We start from the raw sequence: 19,318 nt of genomic DNA on the forward strand, positions 1-19,318 counted from the left end.
ACCATTCAAGCTACTAATCTAAATTGTATGTCCTGTTATAAAAAAATAAAAAATAAATAAAAAATTGTATGTTTATTATGTTATTAACATACTCATGTCAACTTGCCATTCAAATCAAATATTATTTATTAGATATTAGCTTCATTACACGCGCATCATGCTTGCAATGAAGCTTTTTTTGGGTTTAATGGGCCTATTTTATAGGGGGGAAAAAAAAGCTTGTGTCTTTATTTTTTATTTATAATTTTTATTTTGAAAATCTAATTTATAAGTGGATAAAACAATTTTTTTAAGTGGATAAAACAATTTAAAAATTAACAAGAGAGCAACTCTATTTTTTAGGCAATATTTTAGTAGAAGTTAGAGTTGTATTTTTACCATATTGTCCTTTAGTTTTGTCTTTATTTAAACATAGAAATATAAGAGCATTTGTTAACCAAAAAAATGAGTATCTCAAACAAGTAAACCCCTTAAATAATAGTATAAATAGTATAGATATACTATATCCACAATATTTTCACAACAAATTATAAGTGAAAAGTTGTTATATATTGTTATTGGTAGACAAAAAATTAATTTTAGTTGTAAGTTTAAATTAGAATTAATAACAACTTAACATATATGATTTGTTATAAAAGTGTCGTAAAAATATTATAGACACAATACTTCTTATCTATTTATTATATATAATTTTAGACCATAAAAATATAAAAATTAATTCACGTAGCTATAATCTCCTTAACATTTGATGATATAATAATAATAATATACTACAACATTTGACGGAGGACAAATGCTCTGGCCTTCAGAACTCGGCTTTCAAAAACAAATTTAATAATCAAACTTTTTGGATGCTGAGTTGGAACGTTTTTATTGGTGGAATACACCATACTTTCCCTGATGTTAACTCTACCAGAAACAACCCGCGAAATAGAGAAAAAGAACCTATGAAAAAGTTAAAATTGCATGTACAACATTTGTAAGATTAAGACGATGACGTGGCGCTAAGTGATAGACAATGATGGGTAACATCTTCCGTTAAAGATAGACCGCGATGTTCGGTTACGGAATGGAACACAACTCTCACCGCGTGTTTAAATTACTCATTCAATTTGCAAAAACCTTAAATCTCTCAAAACAAAGAAAATTGTTGATAACTCCAAGGTAATTAAAACAGTAATCTTAGTTTATAGCTGTTGTAAATGGTTTGTATGGTTTAGCAAACTTCAGTCACACATGTGACAATGAGATTCAGATAGCACGAGATTCAGATCTGAAAATCGTTAGGTGTAATGTCCACTAGTTTCTTTGGTGACAAGCTTTCAATTCTCTCCGCTTTTCGTGTTTTTGAATATTTCTTAACACTCTCTCTCCTCAGTGGGTCCGTTTGGTGGTTAAATTTTATTTATTTGTTTTTTAAAAAAAGCAAACTTTTCTTGGTGCTGTACAATTCCATTCTGTTTATAAAGCTTTCATCTTTCACTTGCACATATCAAAAACTCAATCAGTGTTTGTGAAAATTTTCGCAACTCATATTCAGGTGATCTGATACTCTCTCTTTTTCTTTTTTGTTAATTAAACTAAATTTTTGAAAAAAATAAAATAAAATTTCTGGGTTTTGATTATGGTGTAGGTCTAAATCTATAGGGTGTGGGTTGGTTTGACTAGAATTGAATGAGTTATATAATTTGTGGGTTTTTGTGGATTTGATCGTAAATTGAGAGTTTTGACTGTTTTTGGGGTCTCAGGCATTCAAGAAGGATCTGATAGCAATGGCTAAGGAAGCATCAAACGGAGACACTAATGCAGCTTCAAAACCACCTCCATCCCCATCACCCTTAAGAAATTCCAAATTCTTTCAGGTAATGATGGGATTGTTTATTATTTATGTGTGTGTGTTGTTTTGATTTCATCTATTTTATGTTATGTCTTTCATGCTTAATTTTTGAGCCTGATTTAACATTTTACTTTTTTTAGTATTCTTGGCCTAAGTGCATTTGTTTGTTGGCATTATCTGAAACAAAATTCTTTCAGAGTTATCATAGTGGTATAAATCCCTTATGTTATATGATCTTAAAGATGTTGTGTTAAATTTTCTCTCTTTTGATGGCAGTCCAATATGAGGATTTTGATCACTGGAGGAGCTGGATTCATTGGTTCTCACCTTGTGGACAGGTTGATGGAAAACGAAAAGAATGAGGTAACTACCCCCCTCTTTTGTGCATTATATGAATACTTCAAATCGAATCATAGTTTCAGTTTATGCGTGTGCGTGTGCTTCTTTGAAGTTTTATATTCAATGTTTATCTTTCTCGTGTCATTAAACTTTATTTTTTTTCTTTTTTCAATTTACTCAGGTGATTGTTGCGGATAACTACTTCACTGGCTCAAAGGACAACCTAAAAAAATGGATTGGTCACCCAAGATTTGAGCTTATTCGTCATGGTATGTTGTCTCTTATGTTCTCGTATTTTAAATTGTTAACTGGCGAATGCCCAAGATTAAATATGTGCATCTTTTGAGTATAAGATGATGTTCCTAATAGCAATTTTAGAATTTCCAATTAAAAAAAAAAAAGTAAATAGAAAAAATTGAGCTGGATGGAAATTTTGATAGACGTGCATTATGATTAAATAGAAAAAGGTTTACCCAAATCCCATGGCACAAAATTTCATATAATCCAATAGACCAGATAAGAATTACAGTAGTAACCAAATTAATGGCAATTAAGAAGTAGCTTGATGCAGGCAATTCTTGTAGCATTGTTTCTGAATTTTCCCTTTTCTTTTGAGCATTTTGCATATTATCTAACTTTTTCAGTGCTACCATTGCAGTTCCTGATATCTGAATTGAGCCTTTAATTAGTTTCTTATGATCCATGATGCCAATAAGCTCTGGTTCAAATGGCACCTCCACCTCCCACAAGAATGTGCGGGGAGGGTGTTTGTAACTTAACTATTAAATAAAATGAATCTATCAATGTCATACCATCATATATCTTCTCTCCCCCACCCCCCTTCTCTCTCCCTAGTTCAACATTTCATGCCATAAATTTTGTCCAGATGGTGTTTGTATTTTTGACATTCTGGGTTTATTTTCTGGCAGATGTCACTGAGCCATTGCTGGTGGAGGTGGACCAAATTTATCATCTTGCTTGCCCAGCTTCTCCCATCTTCTACAAATACAATCCTGTGAAGGTGTGTATATCCGTATTTATTTCTTTCTGTTACTGATATTTGGCATAGAGTGGTCATCTGACTTGTAAGCTTTTGATACTCGACAGACAATAAAAACAAATGTGATTGGTACATTGAATATGCTGGGACTTGCAAAGCGAGTGGGAGCAAGGTCCGAGATTAGTATACATCTCGTTTGATATTGCCATTTATGAATATATTCTTGCTTTACTCAAGATATGACAATGTACATGCAGGATTTTGCTTACATCAACTTCAGAGGTGTATGGAGATCCTCTTGTGCATCCCCAGGACGAAAGTTATTGGGGAAACGTTAACCCAATTGGTATGTTTGCCATTCTGCTGACTCCATGTTTAGACATGGTTTATCTGGACTTTTTTGAGGTTGCATTTTTATTGGGGCTGAATCTCATTGCATCTTAATATGAATGTCATCTGTATAAATTGTGAAAAGACATCTCTCAAAGTTAATACAAGTGAAGTTCTTATTCAACACATACTAATTATACCAACTTTTTGCACATTCATGTTATCCTGATTATGTTTTTGACTAAATGTACAGGGGTTAGGAGTTGCTATGATGAGGGAAAGCGAGTAGCTGAAACTTTGATGTTTGATTATCATAGGCAGCATGGGATTGGTAAAAGCTACTTCTTGTCTTTCTTTTTTAGTCCCTCTGCTATTTAAATTTATGAAGACAATGTTTTTGATGGTTATGTTTTGTATGCATCACTATGGAAGTTCTTATGTTATCTAGTTGTAATGATTCAATGACAGAGATTAGGATTGCTAGGATTTTCAACACCTATGGACCTCGCATGAATATTGATGATGGGCGTGTTGTCAGCAATTTCATTGCCCAAGCAATCCGGTAATTTTGTCAGAGCGTTGCCATTGTCTTTAATAAACATTGTATTGAGTTTTTCTTTTTACTTCCCACCAAACCTTTTGCATTTTCAATGGGAACTTTCTGTCATTGTTCCTTACCGAGTTTAGATCAGTTGACATATATTTCACATGCAATTTCTGAACGTGTTATTTTTTGTCCAGTGGTGAGCCCTTGACTGTTCAAGCGCCTGGAACCCAGACAAGGAGTTTCTGTTATGTCTCTGACATGGTATGCAAGATCTTGCTATTTGGAGATTGTTTTATATTATGGATGGTTTAGTTAATTTCTGAGTACCATTTGGGATTTGGCTGTATATTATTTTGACCCTCAACTCTTTATTTCCAATGTTGTAGGTTGATGGCCTTATTCGACTCATGGGAGGAGAGCACACTGGGCCCATCAATATAGGGAATCCAGGTTCTTATACAAAATCTGCTATTCATTTACATTAAGTGTTTTCCAGATATGAAATTCTATTTTGGCCAATATTAACTTAGATTTTCTTTGTTTTAGGTGAATTTACCATGGTTGAACTCGCAGAGACTGTTAAGGAGGTCAGTGTTTTTTTTTCTCCTACTTACTTGAAATGTGATAATAGATGTCTTTTAGTTATGGAGGTTTGTTATCACATTCCATTCCTCTGCCAGCAAATATTACATCTCTCATAATATTTGATGACCCTTTATAAAGGAGCATCAATATGTAGAACTATTATCCAAAAACAACTTTTTTTACATGCTGTTTGTGTCCAAACATCACACCATCAGACATAAAACCAAATATTAATTTAGAACAAGAGAAGCTAGTATATATATATATATAAACATGGAAACTGAGAATTTATTATGTCACCTGCAGCTTATCAATCCCGAGGTAGAGATCGCAATGGTGGAGAACACCCCTGATGATCCTCGCCAGCGGAAGCCAATTATCACAAAAGCAAAGGAACTGCTAGGATGGGAACCAACAGTCAAGCTGCGCGATGGCCTTCCCCTCATGGAGGATGATTTCAGGACTAGGCTTGGAGTCCCCCGAAAGAAGTAAAAATACATTCTATAGCAATGAACTGCAAGGATGCAGGCGCGCTGTGTGCATTCATTTCCCGGTTTACATCAGCACAAGAGTTTGAGAAATGCTTGAAACCGGCTTTTTACTTTGTGCACTATATGTTCTTTATTCCTATATATGTGAAATTGGTATTGGCTCTTATTTTTGTAATAAAATTTTACTCATAACCAGGAAATTCTTTTTCTGGGCATTTTGGACGGTATTTGAATAAAATATTTAGGAAGAATATTTTTTAGTTTGTGGTCTCAGTCATACCTTCTTACTTTATTAATGCTGTTGTTGATGTTGCTCATACCTTTACCTCTCGTGTTTAGTTGAATAGTATTTTATTAGAGCTAAAAATCTTGGGGTTCAATGGCACTTTTCAGTTTTTCACTAGGGAGAATTTGGGTTTAAGGAAAAAAAGATAACTTGATAAATGATTAGAAGACAGCTGCTTTGGCTGTTTGGTTATTTAAACTGGCAGATCATTTCCACATACTCGCTCCATATAGCTGCATAAAAGTTTCACAATTTATGCAGCATAATCAAAATCACTATCCAAAACTCTTTTCATTATCAAAAGCTCTTTTTAAGTTTTGGCTTGATCAGAATTTCTTGCAACCATTTGGCGCAACCTCAACTAAATTTTAACGACTCTTTTATTTTTATTTTTACTTTTTGTTTTTCTTTTATCAGATATTTGCAGAAGAAAATTTCTCTTACCGCAAATTTGATGTACCTTTTTTTCACCTTCTTTTTTAGTTCAGGTGTTCAGTTGAAGGGTTTTTATTCCCTCCCATTTCATATATCTTGAGATCTAGATCTACGAGTAGAAATGAAAAATTAAAGAACATATAATTGAATGGGGATAAAAATTTACACGCCCATGAATGCATCAAAATTGCATATATTTTTTGCTCATTTGCCTCTATGAGGTCCTGCAGGCCTAAAATTCATGCATCTAATCTCTATCAAAAAGGACGCAATAAAAGAGAAAAATGATAAATCATAGATATCAATAATTGAGAGGAGTGATTTGAACCTAGAAATCTCTGTTAGAAACACTAGAAAATGTCAGTTGAACTACAAACTCTTGGCAATCACATAATTCTAGCATCACGAGAGTTTTCATTAGTGTCTTAATTAACACATTTTTACATATTACTTGAAAGAACTTAGAAAGAAAAAACCCTCAATAAGTTTTAGCACCAACGCAACATTAGCTTTTGAAAGTTTAAAATCGCCCATTGGCTTGGCTAAATTTGATTCCTATGTGACTGTGAGGCGTAAAACTATTTATTGCCTGTCAAAAAGACGCCAGGTTACATGACTAGAATCATGTTGTAAGAATTTCTTGCTTTTTGATTGAAGTGTATATCAAGCCAGTTTTGAACAGAGCAATCCAGAAGTTCAATGTAACATAATGTATCTTGCATAGAACGTTTATAGAATTGGTTATTGCTGACATAGAACTGAAGATGAAATGCTGGATTAATTTATTGGAAATATCTATTACAAAACAATCTATTACAAAATTATTGCCAAAAATGAGTACAAACTCTTACAATTGACAATTTGATAAATAAATAAAAAAAAGTAGGAGAAATTTGTGGTCAGGAAAGGCAACTATGTGCCTTTCCCTAAGCATCTGCAACCCCTTGAGCCTGAGGTAGCCTATCCTTGTTTTTCACCACCTTCTTAGTTGCTTCACCCCCATCTTCCTCCTCCACTTGGTTTTCAATCCTTGCGAAGACTGGTTTTGGTTGAGCCATTACCTGACCACCCTTCAGCCCACCCCACTTGGTCTCACTCTACAGAAGAAAACCTTTAAATTAGTTGCTAATCAAATGGAAGTATATATATGCACAAATTTATTATTTCATTTGTGTGTGTGTGTGTGTGTGTGTGTGTGAGAGAGAGAGAGAGAGAGAGAGAGAGAGAGAGAGACCCATGTTGCAGTGTCAAACTGGTCTTTTGAGAAGCCAAGCTGTGCATATATTCTCCAGCATAACCTTGGTGTGACTGGGGATAATGCAATTGCTATAATCCTCAATGCTTCCAATATAATCACAAGGTCCTGCTCCAACATCAATAAGACTAAAGTCTCAAGAAATTAAGGTATTGGCAATCAATAAAGACATAGAAAAACTTCAATGGCTGAACTCAATTTGTACGAGGTCCAATAAAAGTAAAGTAGAAAAACTGGCAATATATATTACAACCAATAGTTATTTGCCCTATATTGGTGGGTTGCAACAGATTTTCCCCATTGGTTTTAGATGAACTAAAAATGAAATAGAATGCTGAGGTAATTTGAGACTAAATGCACATAAACATGAATATTATAAGTCACTGGTTGAAGCAATTAATAATTTATGTGTACTTATGGAAAACCTTTGCAGCAGCTTCAGAAGCAGCACCCCCTTTCTTAAAGAGAGACCACGGTGCACGTTCATCCATGTAGGAATTCCCTGCATTACCAATCTCTAGAATAGCCTCACAAGCTGATGATGGTGAGAGTTTTTCATAATGAACCCTAGCCTTTTCAACCTACAAAAGTAGAGTGGGAAAGTCAGAAGGCCTGGGACAAAAGATTGAAGCAATTCATCACAAACAATGATTCCCAAAACAAAACAAAACAAGAAGAGAACATTTTGTAGAAGAGAGCCCCTGGCATTCATCACCAAGGTAGCAAGTTGACCTTTATTTATTAATATCATAGGACCAACCATAAGCACATATACTATTCATAAGAACTTTCAATTAGAAGCTTTAGTCATTTACGAAAAAATACATGCAAGAAGAAATGTGTGAAGTTACAAATAGACATGAATATCAACACTCAAACACACATTTGCATAGGAGAGAGACTAGTCTGTCTCTGACACATCTTATATTTTACAACCGCTTTCCCCATTAATAGGAAGTTGAAAATTTGGTAGTAGGAATTAGCTTGCTATTTCAAAATTCAGAATATTCTAGCAGGAAGCTGAGCAGCTGCCAGTGTCAAATCCCACCAGGCTAGAAGTGCAGCAGTCACAAGAGGCTAGTCATGGTTAAAAATTAAAGTCACTTTTTATCAAGTCATTCCACTAAAATAATGCATACTTGGATGACACATGAATTTATAAATTTGACACAAATCTTACCAACTTCTGCACAGTATCCTGGAATGCATTTCCTTCAGCTGCAATGGTGGAATCGACCACTAAAGTTGATTGGCAGTTCTTTTTTAAAAGTCCAAGAGTACGGTTAAGAAGATTTCCTGCAAGGAATAGTTAAGGTCATATATATGAATACACCCATCAGCTTCACAAATTCATAAAAATATAAAAGCAGCAACCCCAATGATCCACAAAGACTGGTTATAAGAAGCCAGAGTAGAAATACCAATTGTATTGGCAAGATGTGAATTGACAATTTTGATAAAACGGTCTTCTGAATAGTCCCCATCACTGCCAAATTCCACCTCCTTGAGGAAGAAGTATCTGACTGCATCAGGGCCAAATTTATGAACCAGATCATTTGGTTCAAGTGTATTTCCTAGTGACTTCCCCATCTTCATGCCATCCTATAATTTTACAAATAAAAAGCATTGCTGCATGAAATAAAATTAGGTATATGAGACAAATTTAAAAACTCTAGCTCACTCGCATGACTATTGATAATTTAAGGACAAACATACAAAATTTTATGTACCAAAGAAATACACTTACACTAACTTTAAGATATCTAAATTTATGAGACAACAGCAACTAATGAAACTGAATTGTAAGACTTGTGGTTCAGAGAAATTGAAAGCATACTATAAAGAAAACTCATACCCACCAGTTAAGGAAGATGAATATATGGATGTACAACTGGTGCAAATTAATTTGGCAAGATATGATATATGCGAGGAATGGGAAGGTGCAAGAGCACCTCTTTCATCACAAAGGAAGAGAGAATGTTAAGCATAGAATTCCACTTAGCAACTAGAAAACAAACTCAACATTGAGTAAATAATTAGCCATAAGTTTACTATATCCATTTGACCACTCTCTTTTGATTCAAGAAAAGTTTGATGAGATGTTTTGATACCATTATTGAAATGCCCACTATCATACAGAGAAAATACTGTGAAATACTAGAAAAGGCAAGATGCTCAAATTTTCTAATCTGTATGGAGCCCCATCAATGCAAGCTTCTCTTTTCAAAAATATCAGATCCATATTTTTCCCCAAGAGAATTTAACCCTCGGGTAATATGAGGCCCAAGAGCACAAATAATAAGAAAGAATATAGCTGTTCTAAGATTATAAAACCAACAGCTCTCTTAGGAAGATGTAGCACATGAAGATATTATGTGTATCCATAGAGGGAAAAATGAAATATATTCTGAGTTTAAATACCTTTGTCAAAAATCCATGGCCAAACACCATCTTAGGAAGGCTTAGTCCTGCAGACATTAGCATAGCTGGCCAGTAAACTGCATGAAAACGCAAAATATCCTACAGAAGAACAAGAAAACATTAGAGAAGTATAATACTGCTGAACTCCATATAATAGTGTGGGAAACCACCTTTCCAACCATTAGAATTTTAGGAACATAAGACAGTTATTAAAAAAATATATTTGTACAAGGCCCCTGAGAACAACAAAATGAAAAGAAAAGTCACTAAAAAACCACATATGTCTTATAATAACAAAGAGAGAAAAATGACAAGCAATGAAGCAAAACTGTGACCAACATTGCAAGTCATTGTTCCAGGAAAATTCACGATTTCAGCATCAAATACATGGATATCACAGAGCAGATTTTCCATCCCAAGATCAAATCTGTGGAATACCCAAACATGCAAATAATGTGCACTGCATCAATTATTCCAGATATGAACTTATTCATGCAAAGCACATTCATGAAAGTGTTGTGCCCTACTCCTGCATCAGTTATACCTCAAAAACAATCTAGCATTATTAATATTTAATACAATTTGAGCCAAAAATATGAGGTCATATTTCACAGCATCCACAATCCAGAGTCAAATGCTGAAATACACCACCTACTTGGAGAGAAAATTATGTGCAAAAATAATGAATGACTCAGGTCTTTCAGCTTAATAGCTTATAAGGTTTTAATAATTAGCATAAAGATGAAAAATTTAGTACAGCTATTAGATGGTCAACCACACAGTTTCTAACAAGCGTCTTTGGAGAGCATGTAACACAATAAACCTCATTCCAGAGAACGTGGCCAGAGATCAACTGGAATTACTAACATGGAAAACATCACATTTTGGTGTCAATTGTAAATGGCATGCCAATTAAAGTTATGAAACATTCACACTAGTGTAATATACTTTCTGAGAAGGAAAAAAAAATCATAAATGCGTAGAAGATGCCATACCTTCCCAATCAAGTGTAGTGAGGCAGGCCAACCTGAAGAAACAGCACTTTGTAGATTGGGTTGCTCTGCAACCTCTGATAGTGCTGATACATATCTGTTCAACAGAAAAAAATAGAATAAAAAGTCAATAGAAGTTAATAGATAAACATCTCTAATGATATATAAAGCAGAGGCTTTCATAAATCTATTTCAATTTACTTACAGCTGTTTTCATAAGTTGGAGTTGACTGACTACATGTTTGTGGTGATTAAAAAAAAAACATTTGTCATACAAGTTAGGACATTAGAAGCTTAGCAAATCCCAAATTTCTAAAGAAAAGGACTTTACCCTAGTAATGCATCAAACCACACATATATAGTTTGCTTATTGTCATTAGGAACTGGGATGCCCCAATCCACCGATGCTCGAGAAATGGAAAAATCTCTTAGGCCACTTTTGATCCAGCTTTGCACCTTGAAGAAAATTAATACTAGAAGTAATCAATAGAAAATTCCATATAGCAATATACAAAAAGGATATTCATAACATTTCAACAGTAAATTGCTAAAGGAGAAAGAGAGACAGAGAGATTTTAGAGTAATCCCAATTATTGAGCTTACAACATTGAACATCCTCAATCAGGATGCTCAGGCTCTTAGCAGGAAACTAGTCATGCTGAAAGACACCCCACCCCTCCCCCCCCCACCAAAAAAAAAAAGAACTTTTACAGTAAAACTCAGGGACAACTATTAAGGACATACTAGCCTAAGTTTTACAAAATTCCCTACCATCTCACCTCATTTAAACGGAATGAAGGCTGCACAAAATTTGGATTTTGTGTCAAAGTTTCTTCCAATAATTTTTGATATTTTGATAGTGCAAAGAAATAATTATCCTCTTTTCGCAGAACACACGGCTTCAGGTGCATAGGGCAACAATTGTTATCAAGCAATTCTTTCTCATCCTGCAGATTCACAGAGCTAAAGATATTACATTATTGTAGTACATAAACACAAAACCACTCTCAAACAAAACAACCACAACAAATACAAAAACACACATTCAAACAAGACAATGCATATATGAAAATGGAAATCAGCAAAAACCTATAGAAAATAAAAAAAGGAATTCCACATAACAAGTCTCAACAAGTTCTTGCAAATATCAAAGAATATTTTCTACACAAATACTAGCACAAACCCCACCCCCCCCCCCCTAAAAAAAAAAAAGGAAAGAAAAAGACACTTGCTTTTTATAAAATGCTCCGCTATATGTAATGCAAGTACCCCATCACTAATACAAAAGGTTGTGAATATAAAAATAAAAAATAAATAAAAAAAAGCCAATAAGGGAAATAAAATTTAGATAATGTTGTTAAATCCACATTTACAAGTTCAAACGCAAATATCACCTTATACTCCTCACAGTTGACACAATAAAGTCCTTCATAGTCAGCCCGATAAATATCACCATTGGCAAGAACCCTTGAGTAAAATTCCTTCACAATTGCTTCATGCTTGGGATCAGTTGTCCGAATGAACTTATCATAAGATATGTCTAACTGCAGGCAGAAAGTAAACAACAAGACGAAAAAGATTACAAAAGAAAAATGGAAAATATGCACAGCAAGTGGAACATTCAACAAGTCAGGCTAAAATATACTGAGAAGTGAATTTCTATCTTGGATTTAACATTACATCTTTCCAGAGTGTCTTATATGCTTGTGAAATGACATCGCAATGTTCACTCGGATCGGAACCCTGGGCTGCAGCAGCAGTAGCAATTTTCTCTCCATGCTCATCAGTGCCGGTAATGAATACAACTTTCTTCCCTAACAGCCTCTGCCACAAGATATGAACCATAAAATTTTTGCCTTTTACATCACATTGCAACACTAGAATCGCCCAACAACATAAAAATAAAACAATGCACATTTTTCCCTGATTTGCTTGTAGAATTATGTTAACTATATGCTATTATATACACACAGTCTTTTCAAACAAAACCATAAATCTATTCGAATTTACTCTTCATTATTATAGAGCTGAGCTCTTTACTTTGTTTTTAGACATCTCATCAATCCATGAAACATATATAAACCAAAAATAAAACAACTGAAATGAATTTATTACTTGACCCTTGGTAACAAATAAGCTAGCTCAAATTCAAACATTAAACAAATAAAAGCAACAGAGAAAGCAAACCCAACTTTTTGTTTCTCTTAATTTCATACATGTAGCAACCAAATATAAATACTTTCACAAAAATAGCATCCAAAAAAACAAACAAACAAACAAACTTTATGCAAACCCCACTTGTTTATAAACATTTTTATCCAAAAATAAAAGCAAAAGGGACCTGAAAGCGAGCAATGGCATCAGCGGCTATGGTGGAGTAAGCACTGCCCATGTGGGGAGGGGCATTTACGTAATAAAGAGGAGTTGTTAGGACAAAGGGCTCGCCACCATCTTGGAGATTCTTGTCTGAGCTAGCGCTTGTGCAAGTGCAGAATAAAGCTCTTTTTGACCGATAAGAAGAAGAAGAAGAAGAAGAAGAAGGAGATGAGAAGAAAGGGTTTGAGCGAAAATGGAAGGTGGGCTTGACTAACTTGGATGGATTATGCAAAGGGTTTAAGAGCCAGAGAGTGTTCTGTATCGATTGGTTTATTCTCGCTGCCATTTTTTTTTTCCTATTAGTCAGAGTAGAGTTCTGTTGAAGTGTTCTGTTTTGTTTGGGGAAGGGGGGTGTTACGATTGTTTGGGTGGAAGAGATTCGAGTGACTGATAAATCACCACGATTAAGGTCCTCCTTCTTCAGTTTAATTTTTTAAACCAACTTAATACAATATTTTTTTAATTCATTTTTTTCATATATAGAACTTTTTATTTTCTACCAAAGCAAAATCCTTATATTTTTGTCTAGAATTAAAAAAAATATATATATATATATATAAAAAAAAAAAAAAAAAAAAAAAACCGTAAGGTTACTTTATCAAAGTTTGATTTATTTATTTTTAAATTTGAACTCCATTATAGACTAAATGAACACTTCTCATACAAATGTGAATGAGACTTTTATTTATTTATTTATATAATTCAAGAGTTAAAATAGAAAGAGAAAATAATTTTGGTTAAAAACATTAAAAAATACCAATTGAACTCGGCAAATAGAAAGAACTTTGGCTTAAGTGGCAAGTATGAAGGAGCTTTAGTACTTAACCTGTACTGGCAATTGCTGTACTCTGTGCTCCAAGGTGTAAATTCAGAAAATAAAATTTTCTAACAACCACTATGAAAATTTAAATTAAGATTTTATGGTAACAAAAGCATTTTTACAAAGATATTTTACAGCATCGTACCCAGTTCAAGGTCTCTCTCCACTGTCTGTTAAAGTGGACTGTAGCAGTTTCCGATTGGTACTATAATACTGAATTGCTAATAAGGAAAAAAAAAAAAAAACGCCCTTCATTTCTTCCCAAACAAGCATCAGTTGAGATGTGTTTGTATTTGCCAGCAGAAATCACAATCAAATCAAAGATGGTGTTCTATTCGTGCGATCAGTAACATCAAGGTACAGAAATAAGTATCAATAAATATTATCAGAACTGTGTTAGAGCGACTGTCAACACTAGTTTCTTCGAATCATCTATCGTTTCTCTTTCGCAGCTTTCTTGGGCATAGTTAGCAAGATAGTATTGATTATCTGTGCCATTCTACAACATACAAATCATCTGTGGCCACTTTATTAACCATTTCCTTGATCATCCAGCAAGATACATGCCCAAAAAAACAACTTCAACAAAAAACAAATTTTGACCTTGAGAAAACAAAGTACATTCATTGATCTTCAGTCTTAACAGTTGCATTTGAGCCTCATAAATTGAACAACTGCAAATAAACCAGCCTATGTTTTTAACAAGAACTAGTTTGACTTCCTTCAACAACTGCACCTACATTATCCATTTAGCCACCGATGAAATGTTTAGCAGAACACAGAAAAAGAAAAAGAAACTAGTTTTACAAAAGCCCTTCCTTCTCCTGTCCAGAGGGTCTTGATCTAGCACAGGTACCAAACATTTGCCAAGTCACCTAAAATCACAGGGATATAGTTATGAACAAATTGCTACACACAGACAAACTCTATCATTGTTAAAATTGGTAGGACATAAACATCTACGGTGATAACGTAATTCATACACAAGCATAAAGCATTGTTTGACATACAAACCATGGAAGAATTTTGTTCCAAATATATTTTTTCACAGATTATAAGTCAACCAATATTGGCATTGCCATCAACATAAGAGAGAATTTGGGCTAGAACATTCACAGACTTAAATTGTAAATGATGGTTTTAACCAAAAGACGACAACCATGTTTCTTTCTAACAGAAAATTCATAATCTAAGCACCCTAGAGCTGGATCACTCCCTGGCTTCTGTGACCAATTCATTTACTGTATACTTACAGCTATACACCCCGTAAAATTGACATGAATAAAGCCTAAGAGAAAGCGCACATGTTATAGCACAAATAACATTAATTAGATTACATGCACCACAGTCTCATCTGATTTATTCTGACTCTAGCAGTTACACAAGATATCATTTTGGCCCAAATGAAACCAACACAAACTAACGTTTTTCAATGAAGCTACCGTGGGAGATCCATACATTTCACACACTACCAACAATTACCATTGAATCTTACCATGGTTCAAGTGATTAAGCCGTACAATTACGTCTGGATATTTTTCCACACTGTTAGAGACATACATAACTACATCAAAATATTAACATCCATGCACATATGCTTCATCAAAAGAAACAAATAAGATGAAAATATATGATCATCGTGGAATTAGAGATTTGGAACGTACTACTTCTTCTTGTGCCTCTGCACGAAGGGAGATTTCTTCGCGTCCTCCTCTGCAAAAAAATATTTCGAACCAAAATCGATTAAAATCAAGTACAAAAAAGGCAATAATTAAATAAAATTATAGAGTAGGAGCAAGTTCTAGAAATGGAGTGTGCATACCAGTGAGGCTAAGTGAGTATTTGGTGATGATAGCACCGGTGGTTGCGAATCCAACAATGAACGGCCAGTTCCGATTCCATTCGCGCTTGAAGAACACGGGCCACGGATCGAACTTCCTCATCTCTCGCCTGAATTCCTCCTTTCTTCCTCCTAGCTCACTAAAATTTTCTAGACAAACAAATGTAGTAGTCAGTAGTCACTAGTTACTCTATTCGGAAGAATTGAGAATGTCAGTGCTGAAATTACTCGAGTGTCCTTGTAATTTAAGAAAACCGTCGTCGTTTTGCCTTGCTAGTTTCCACTTTCCATAAGACCCCTCCAAACAGAAACAAACATTGCAAGATTGCACCTTAAAGTTGTGCCTGTTTAGTAAAAGATTTTTAGTAATATTATTGTTTTGTGGAAGTACATGTGTGTGAAAAAATGTATAGAAATACATGTAATATTGTTTAAATACTGAAAATTGTTACTTAAACAACAGTATCAAACACCTCCTTAGGATTTTGGAAAAAAACAAATTTGCACCTTTTTAATAGTTCAATTTTTCACGCTTGAAGTTTGGCAATTTTTCAATAATATCCCATTATCTTTGATGGCAAAGTATTTTGTGTAGAAATATTTACAGTTTCCAATGTATTTCATTATATGAGAGTTAGTAGTTTGGAAAAATATCACTAAAATAATTCATCACAATCTCTTCCTGTTCTTTTTAGGGTCATGCTAATAAGTGCCCTTAGGGCAATAATTAACAATTCATTTTAAGAAAATGTTGACACTACTTTTATGAAAAATGAAAAAAAAATATCAAAATATTAATTGCTTTCTTTCTTTTTTTTTTCCCATAAAAACTTTCTTTAAATGGATTGTTAACCATTGCTCTAAGACATCCGTTAGCATTTCCCTTCTTGTTATTATGTTTGTCAATGTATTTGGTTGCCTTCAATAATCTATATGACGTTTATCATCCTCTTCATATGTGGCTTATTTCCCTTCTTGTTATTATGTTTGTCAATGTATTTGGTTGACGTTTATCATCCTCTTCATATGTGGCTTTTAAGTGCACGTATTTTGTACTTAAATCGTCTCATCAAAGTCCAAATCTTGGTTAGTATGTTGTGGATTTATGGTAAACCCCAAAATTTCATAATTAGGATTTGGTTGATTTTGTTGTATCCCTCCTCTATAAGTTGTATGAGTCGTGGTTGTTGATTCCACGTAACTTCTTTCGTTTCTCACAATTCATTTACTTCTCAAGTCATTATCACAAGTCTAGTTAATATATGTTTAATTTGCCTCAATTGTTTGTAAACATGGCTATAGCTTTTTTCTGTTTTGTTTTCCTCCTAATGATGGTGTCCAAAGCTCTTTGGGTATTTTATTATTTTTCTAGTAGTCACATTGGTCCCACATGATTAACACACACCATGTAATTACAAGAATCCCTGAAGGATTGCCTTAAAATACTAACTAGATGTTTGAAGCCCAAATAAATAATTGTCTTCGTTGATCACCTCTCCAAAACACTAAGGCTTCGGTTAGGAGGAGGGAATGGAATGGAATAAAATGAATATTTTTAGAATATTCTTCCCTCCTCTTGTTTGAAAGTTTTAACGGAGGAAATGGAAGTTCCATTCCCTTATTTGAGAGTTTAAGTGGGAGGGAATAAAATGGTTAGGAGGGAATGCTCATTTCTCCCTTTTCCCTCCAAACCTCAAATTTTTGTTCCCCTCAAAATTGAGAGGAATGGGAGGGAATGGACTTAGGTTTAATGAAATTTTTGTTAAAACCCCTAAAATACCAATTTAATATCAACCATTCTTTTCTCAATCAGTCGTAAGAAAAAAAAAACATAGCTACACGTTATTGCCTATTTACTACAATGTGAAGCTACTGCTATTTCGTGAAACACCATTGAAGGTACTATTGTTCATCAACATAGCTACACGTTATTCTTTAACTGCTACAAGTTTTGGTTACTGCTCACAAGTAAGTCTTTCTTTTTCTTATGTTTCTACAGGTTCTGTTATGTTTACCTCCTACTTCATGTCTTGTCATATATTTTTTATCTTTGTTTCATTATCAATCTTCTCCAAATTTATGAACAAATTTGAGGAATGTATCATTGCGTCTACGGAGGAGAGTTCTACATTAGGAGAAGGTTATTTAAAGAATGTGGTGGGTTTGTGTGAGGAACTAGTTTTCCATTTTTTGGGATGAAAAATGCAAGTGTACAAAAGATGTGTGTTGAGAGTCTATTTATATCTTAAGTTTGAGAGAGCTAATGTATACATTGATGTCTTGGGATTGTGGATTGAGATTGATTCATTAAAAAAAAAAATCAAAACCAAAAAAGAAAAGAGAGAAAGAGAGTGTTGGGATTTAGTTTGAGTTGAGTGTGTAAGGTTTGTTTATAAGCATTAGTTGTGTTTATAAATCATGTCATTAATATTGCATTTTTGTTGGCATTGTCAGTGGATATAGGATTATAGTTGGCTGAACCACATTAAATCTTGTTTTAATTTTTATGTTGAATCTTAATGCTAATAGATAACTCTTAATATAATTGTTGCTAATAAATTTGGCCTCTCCCATTGCTTCTATTGACTCCAGACCTAAAACTTTAAATCCTTCACAAACCTTACCTGCATATATACATCTATTAAGTGCTCTTCTTTGTCTATTCAATAAATGATTACCGGCTAGTATGTGTATAATATGTTCTTCCTCTATACTAGTGATACTTATTGGCTATTGGAACAGCAGAGAAATTTGCCTACGTATTTCTCTTTCTCTTTGTAAATCTTGTTAACAAATATTTGGTGAATTATGATGAATTTTATAATTATTATGGAAAAACAAAATTCAGTATTGTGAGTGCTACTTGAATGGTATCCTTTTGCTTTGTTTCATTTAAGGTAAATATTGTGAAGTGTCTAAATTTTATAATGAATAGAACATGTGCCTATTTCTTTGATTAGGACTCCGACTAATAACATAACTATTTTTTTTTTTACCTAGATGGATTTGAATGATGAGATACTTAATGCCATAATTTTTTCAGAATATATGCGAAAACTAGCCTTGGTTCATGCTTCATGCCATTATTTGTGCTACATTATTCATCGAATGCAATGTTTGAAAAGATGTGGTCCCCACATTCCTACACAATCAACCATAGAAAGACAATTAGTTCGAGATGAAATAATGCATCGACTTATATCTAGTGAAAAATGCTATGATGTAATACACATGGGTCCACAAGCTTTTCAAGGTTTGTGTGACATTTTGCGAAGAAACGGTGATCTTCAAGACACACAATGTGCCATGGTTGAAGAGCAAGTCGCCAAGTTTCTTCACACTCTATCACATAATGTGAAGATCCGTACAATATCCTTTTTTTGTTGTTCTAATGAGACCATTAGTCGCCATTTTCATAATGTGTTAAGATTAATAATTATGTTGTGGATCAATTTCTTCGACAACCTGATGGAACCCAATTGCCAGTTGAAATATTACAAAGTAGTAGGTTCAATCCATATTTTAAGGTAAATATATCATGTATATATTATATATTTAATAGTAATTTAGTATAAGTATATTTTAAGGTAAATGTCTTTGAGAAATATTTTTAATTTCAAGACTGTATTAGGGCACTTGATGGAACACATATTCGTGTCAAAGTGTCTAATGAGGATGCACCAAGATATCGGGATAGGAAGGGTTACCTAACACAAAATGTGTTGGCGGCATGCTCATTTGATTTAAAATTCATGTACGTATTA

General features: G+C 33.8%; 3 protein-coding genes across 6 annotated transcripts; 1 reads left to right on the plus strand and 2 right to left on the minus strand.

Annotated features, from left to right (window-relative positions):
- The first annotated feature begins 1,050 nt into the window (after window positions 1-1,050).
- Window positions 1,051-5,389, plus strand: LOC111996450 (UDP-glucuronic acid decarboxylase 6). Of its 2 annotated transcripts, none has more exons than XM_024028430.2 (13): window positions 1,051-1,164; window positions 1,749-1,862; window positions 2,114-2,200; window positions 2,358-2,445; window positions 3,106-3,197; window positions 3,284-3,348; window positions 3,434-3,522; window positions 3,760-3,837; window positions 3,975-4,068; window positions 4,248-4,314; window positions 4,440-4,503; window positions 4,600-4,640; window positions 4,945-5,389. In XM_024028430.2, the coding sequence occupies exons 2-13, from the start codon at window positions 1,773-1,775 to the stop codon at window positions 5,128-5,130; spliced, it is 1,041 nt and encodes a 346-aa protein (XP_023884198.1). In that variant the 5' UTR covers window positions 1,051-1,164; window positions 1,749-1,772; the 3' UTR covers window positions 5,131-5,389. The 2 variants fall into 2 exon arrangements, with proteins under 2 accessions (XP_023884198.1, XP_023884197.1); XM_024028429.2 differs by lacking the exon at window positions 1,051-1,164 and adding an exon at window positions 1,408-1,540.
- A 1,163-nt stretch (window positions 5,390-6,552) lies between these two features.
- LOC111996466 (methionine--tRNA ligase, chloroplastic/mitochondrial) lies at window positions 6,553-13,329 on the minus strand. Its single transcript, XM_024028453.2, has 12 exons — window positions 12,860-13,329; window positions 12,199-12,342; window positions 11,913-12,062; window positions 11,298-11,465; window positions 10,850-10,974; window positions 10,522-10,615; window positions 9,527-9,625; window positions 8,527-8,707; window positions 8,286-8,401; window positions 7,531-7,686; window positions 7,085-7,213; window positions 6,553-6,947 (listed from the first exon to the last, which is right to left on the minus strand). The coding sequence occupies exons 1-12, from the start codon at window positions 13,178-13,180 to the stop codon at window positions 6,777-6,779; spliced, it is 1,854 nt and encodes a 617-aa protein (XP_023884221.1). The 5' UTR covers window positions 13,181-13,329; the 3' UTR covers window positions 6,553-6,776.
- An 882-nt stretch (window positions 13,330-14,211) lies between these two features.
- On the minus strand, window positions 14,212-15,747 carry LOC111996445 (ATP synthase small subunit 6, mitochondrial). 3 transcript variants are annotated; one of them, XR_010628452.1, is made up of 4 exons: window positions 15,537-15,746; window positions 15,379-15,427; window positions 15,210-15,278; window positions 14,212-14,589 (listed from the first exon to the last, which is right to left on the minus strand). XR_010628452.1 is itself a non-coding variant. In XM_024028426.2 (4 exons), the coding sequence occupies exons 1-4, from the start codon at window positions 15,655-15,657 to the stop codon at window positions 14,558-14,560; spliced, it is 252 nt and encodes an 83-aa protein (XP_023884194.1). In that variant the 5' UTR covers window positions 15,658-15,747; the 3' UTR covers window positions 14,212-14,557. The 3 variants fall into 3 exon arrangements, 2 of the variants coding, with proteins under 2 accessions (XP_023884194.1, XP_023884195.1); XM_024028426.2 differs by having other exon boundaries at window positions 15,210-15,259; window positions 15,537-15,747; XM_024028427.2 differs by lacking the exon at window positions 15,210-15,278 and having other exon boundaries at window positions 15,537-15,741.
- Between the last annotated feature and the right edge of the window lie 3,571 nt (window positions 15,748-19,318).

Source organism: Quercus suber, unplaced genomic scaffold, assembly GCF_002906115.3.
Source record: "Quercus suber isolate HL8 unplaced genomic scaffold, Cork oak 2.0 scaffold_52, whole genome shotgun sequence".
In the NCBI taxonomy this organism is placed as follows: domain Eukaryota; kingdom Viridiplantae; phylum Streptophyta; class Magnoliopsida; order Fagales; family Fagaceae; genus Quercus; species Quercus suber.

Excerpts from the sequence above, each read along its gene's own strand:
- LOC111996450 (XM_024028430.2), top strand. The coding sequence starts at position 1,773 with ATGGCTAAGGAAGCATCAAACGGAGACACTAATGCAGCTTCAAAACCA. Across the intron at positions 3,198-3,283 it reads ACAAATACAATCCTGTGAAG|ACAATAAAAACAAATGTGAT; the intron begins GTGTGTATATCC and ends GATACTCGACAG. Across the intron at positions 3,523-3,759 it reads GGGAAACGTTAACCCAATTG|GGGTTAGGAGTTGCTATGAT; the intron begins GTATGTTTGCCA and ends CTAAATGTACAG.
- LOC111996445 (XM_024028426.2), bottom strand. The coding sequence starts at position 15,657 with ATGAGGAAGTTCGATCCGTGGCCCGTGTTCTTCAAGCGCGAATGGAAT. Across the intron at positions 15,428-15,536 it reads ATACTCACTTAGCCTCACTG|AGGAGGACGCGAAGAAATCT; the intron begins GTATGCACACTC and ends ATTTTTTTGCAG. Across the intron at positions 15,260-15,378 it reads CAGAGGCACAAGAAGAAGTA|TGTGGAAAAATATCCAGACG; the intron begins GTACGTTCCAAA and ends TGTCTCTAACAG.
- LOC111996466 (XM_024028453.2), bottom strand. The coding sequence starts at position 13,180 with ATGGCAGCGAGAATAAACCAATCGATACAGAACACTCTCTGGCTCTTA. Across the intron at positions 10,616-10,849 it reads TGGTTTGATGCATTACTAGG|ATATGTATCAGCACTATCAG; the intron begins GTAAAGTCCTTT and ends TCTGTTGAACAG. Across the intron at positions 8,708-9,526 it reads GCCATGGATTTTTGACAAAG|GATGGCATGAAGATGGGGAA; the intron begins GTATTTAAACTC and ends GTAAAATTATAG.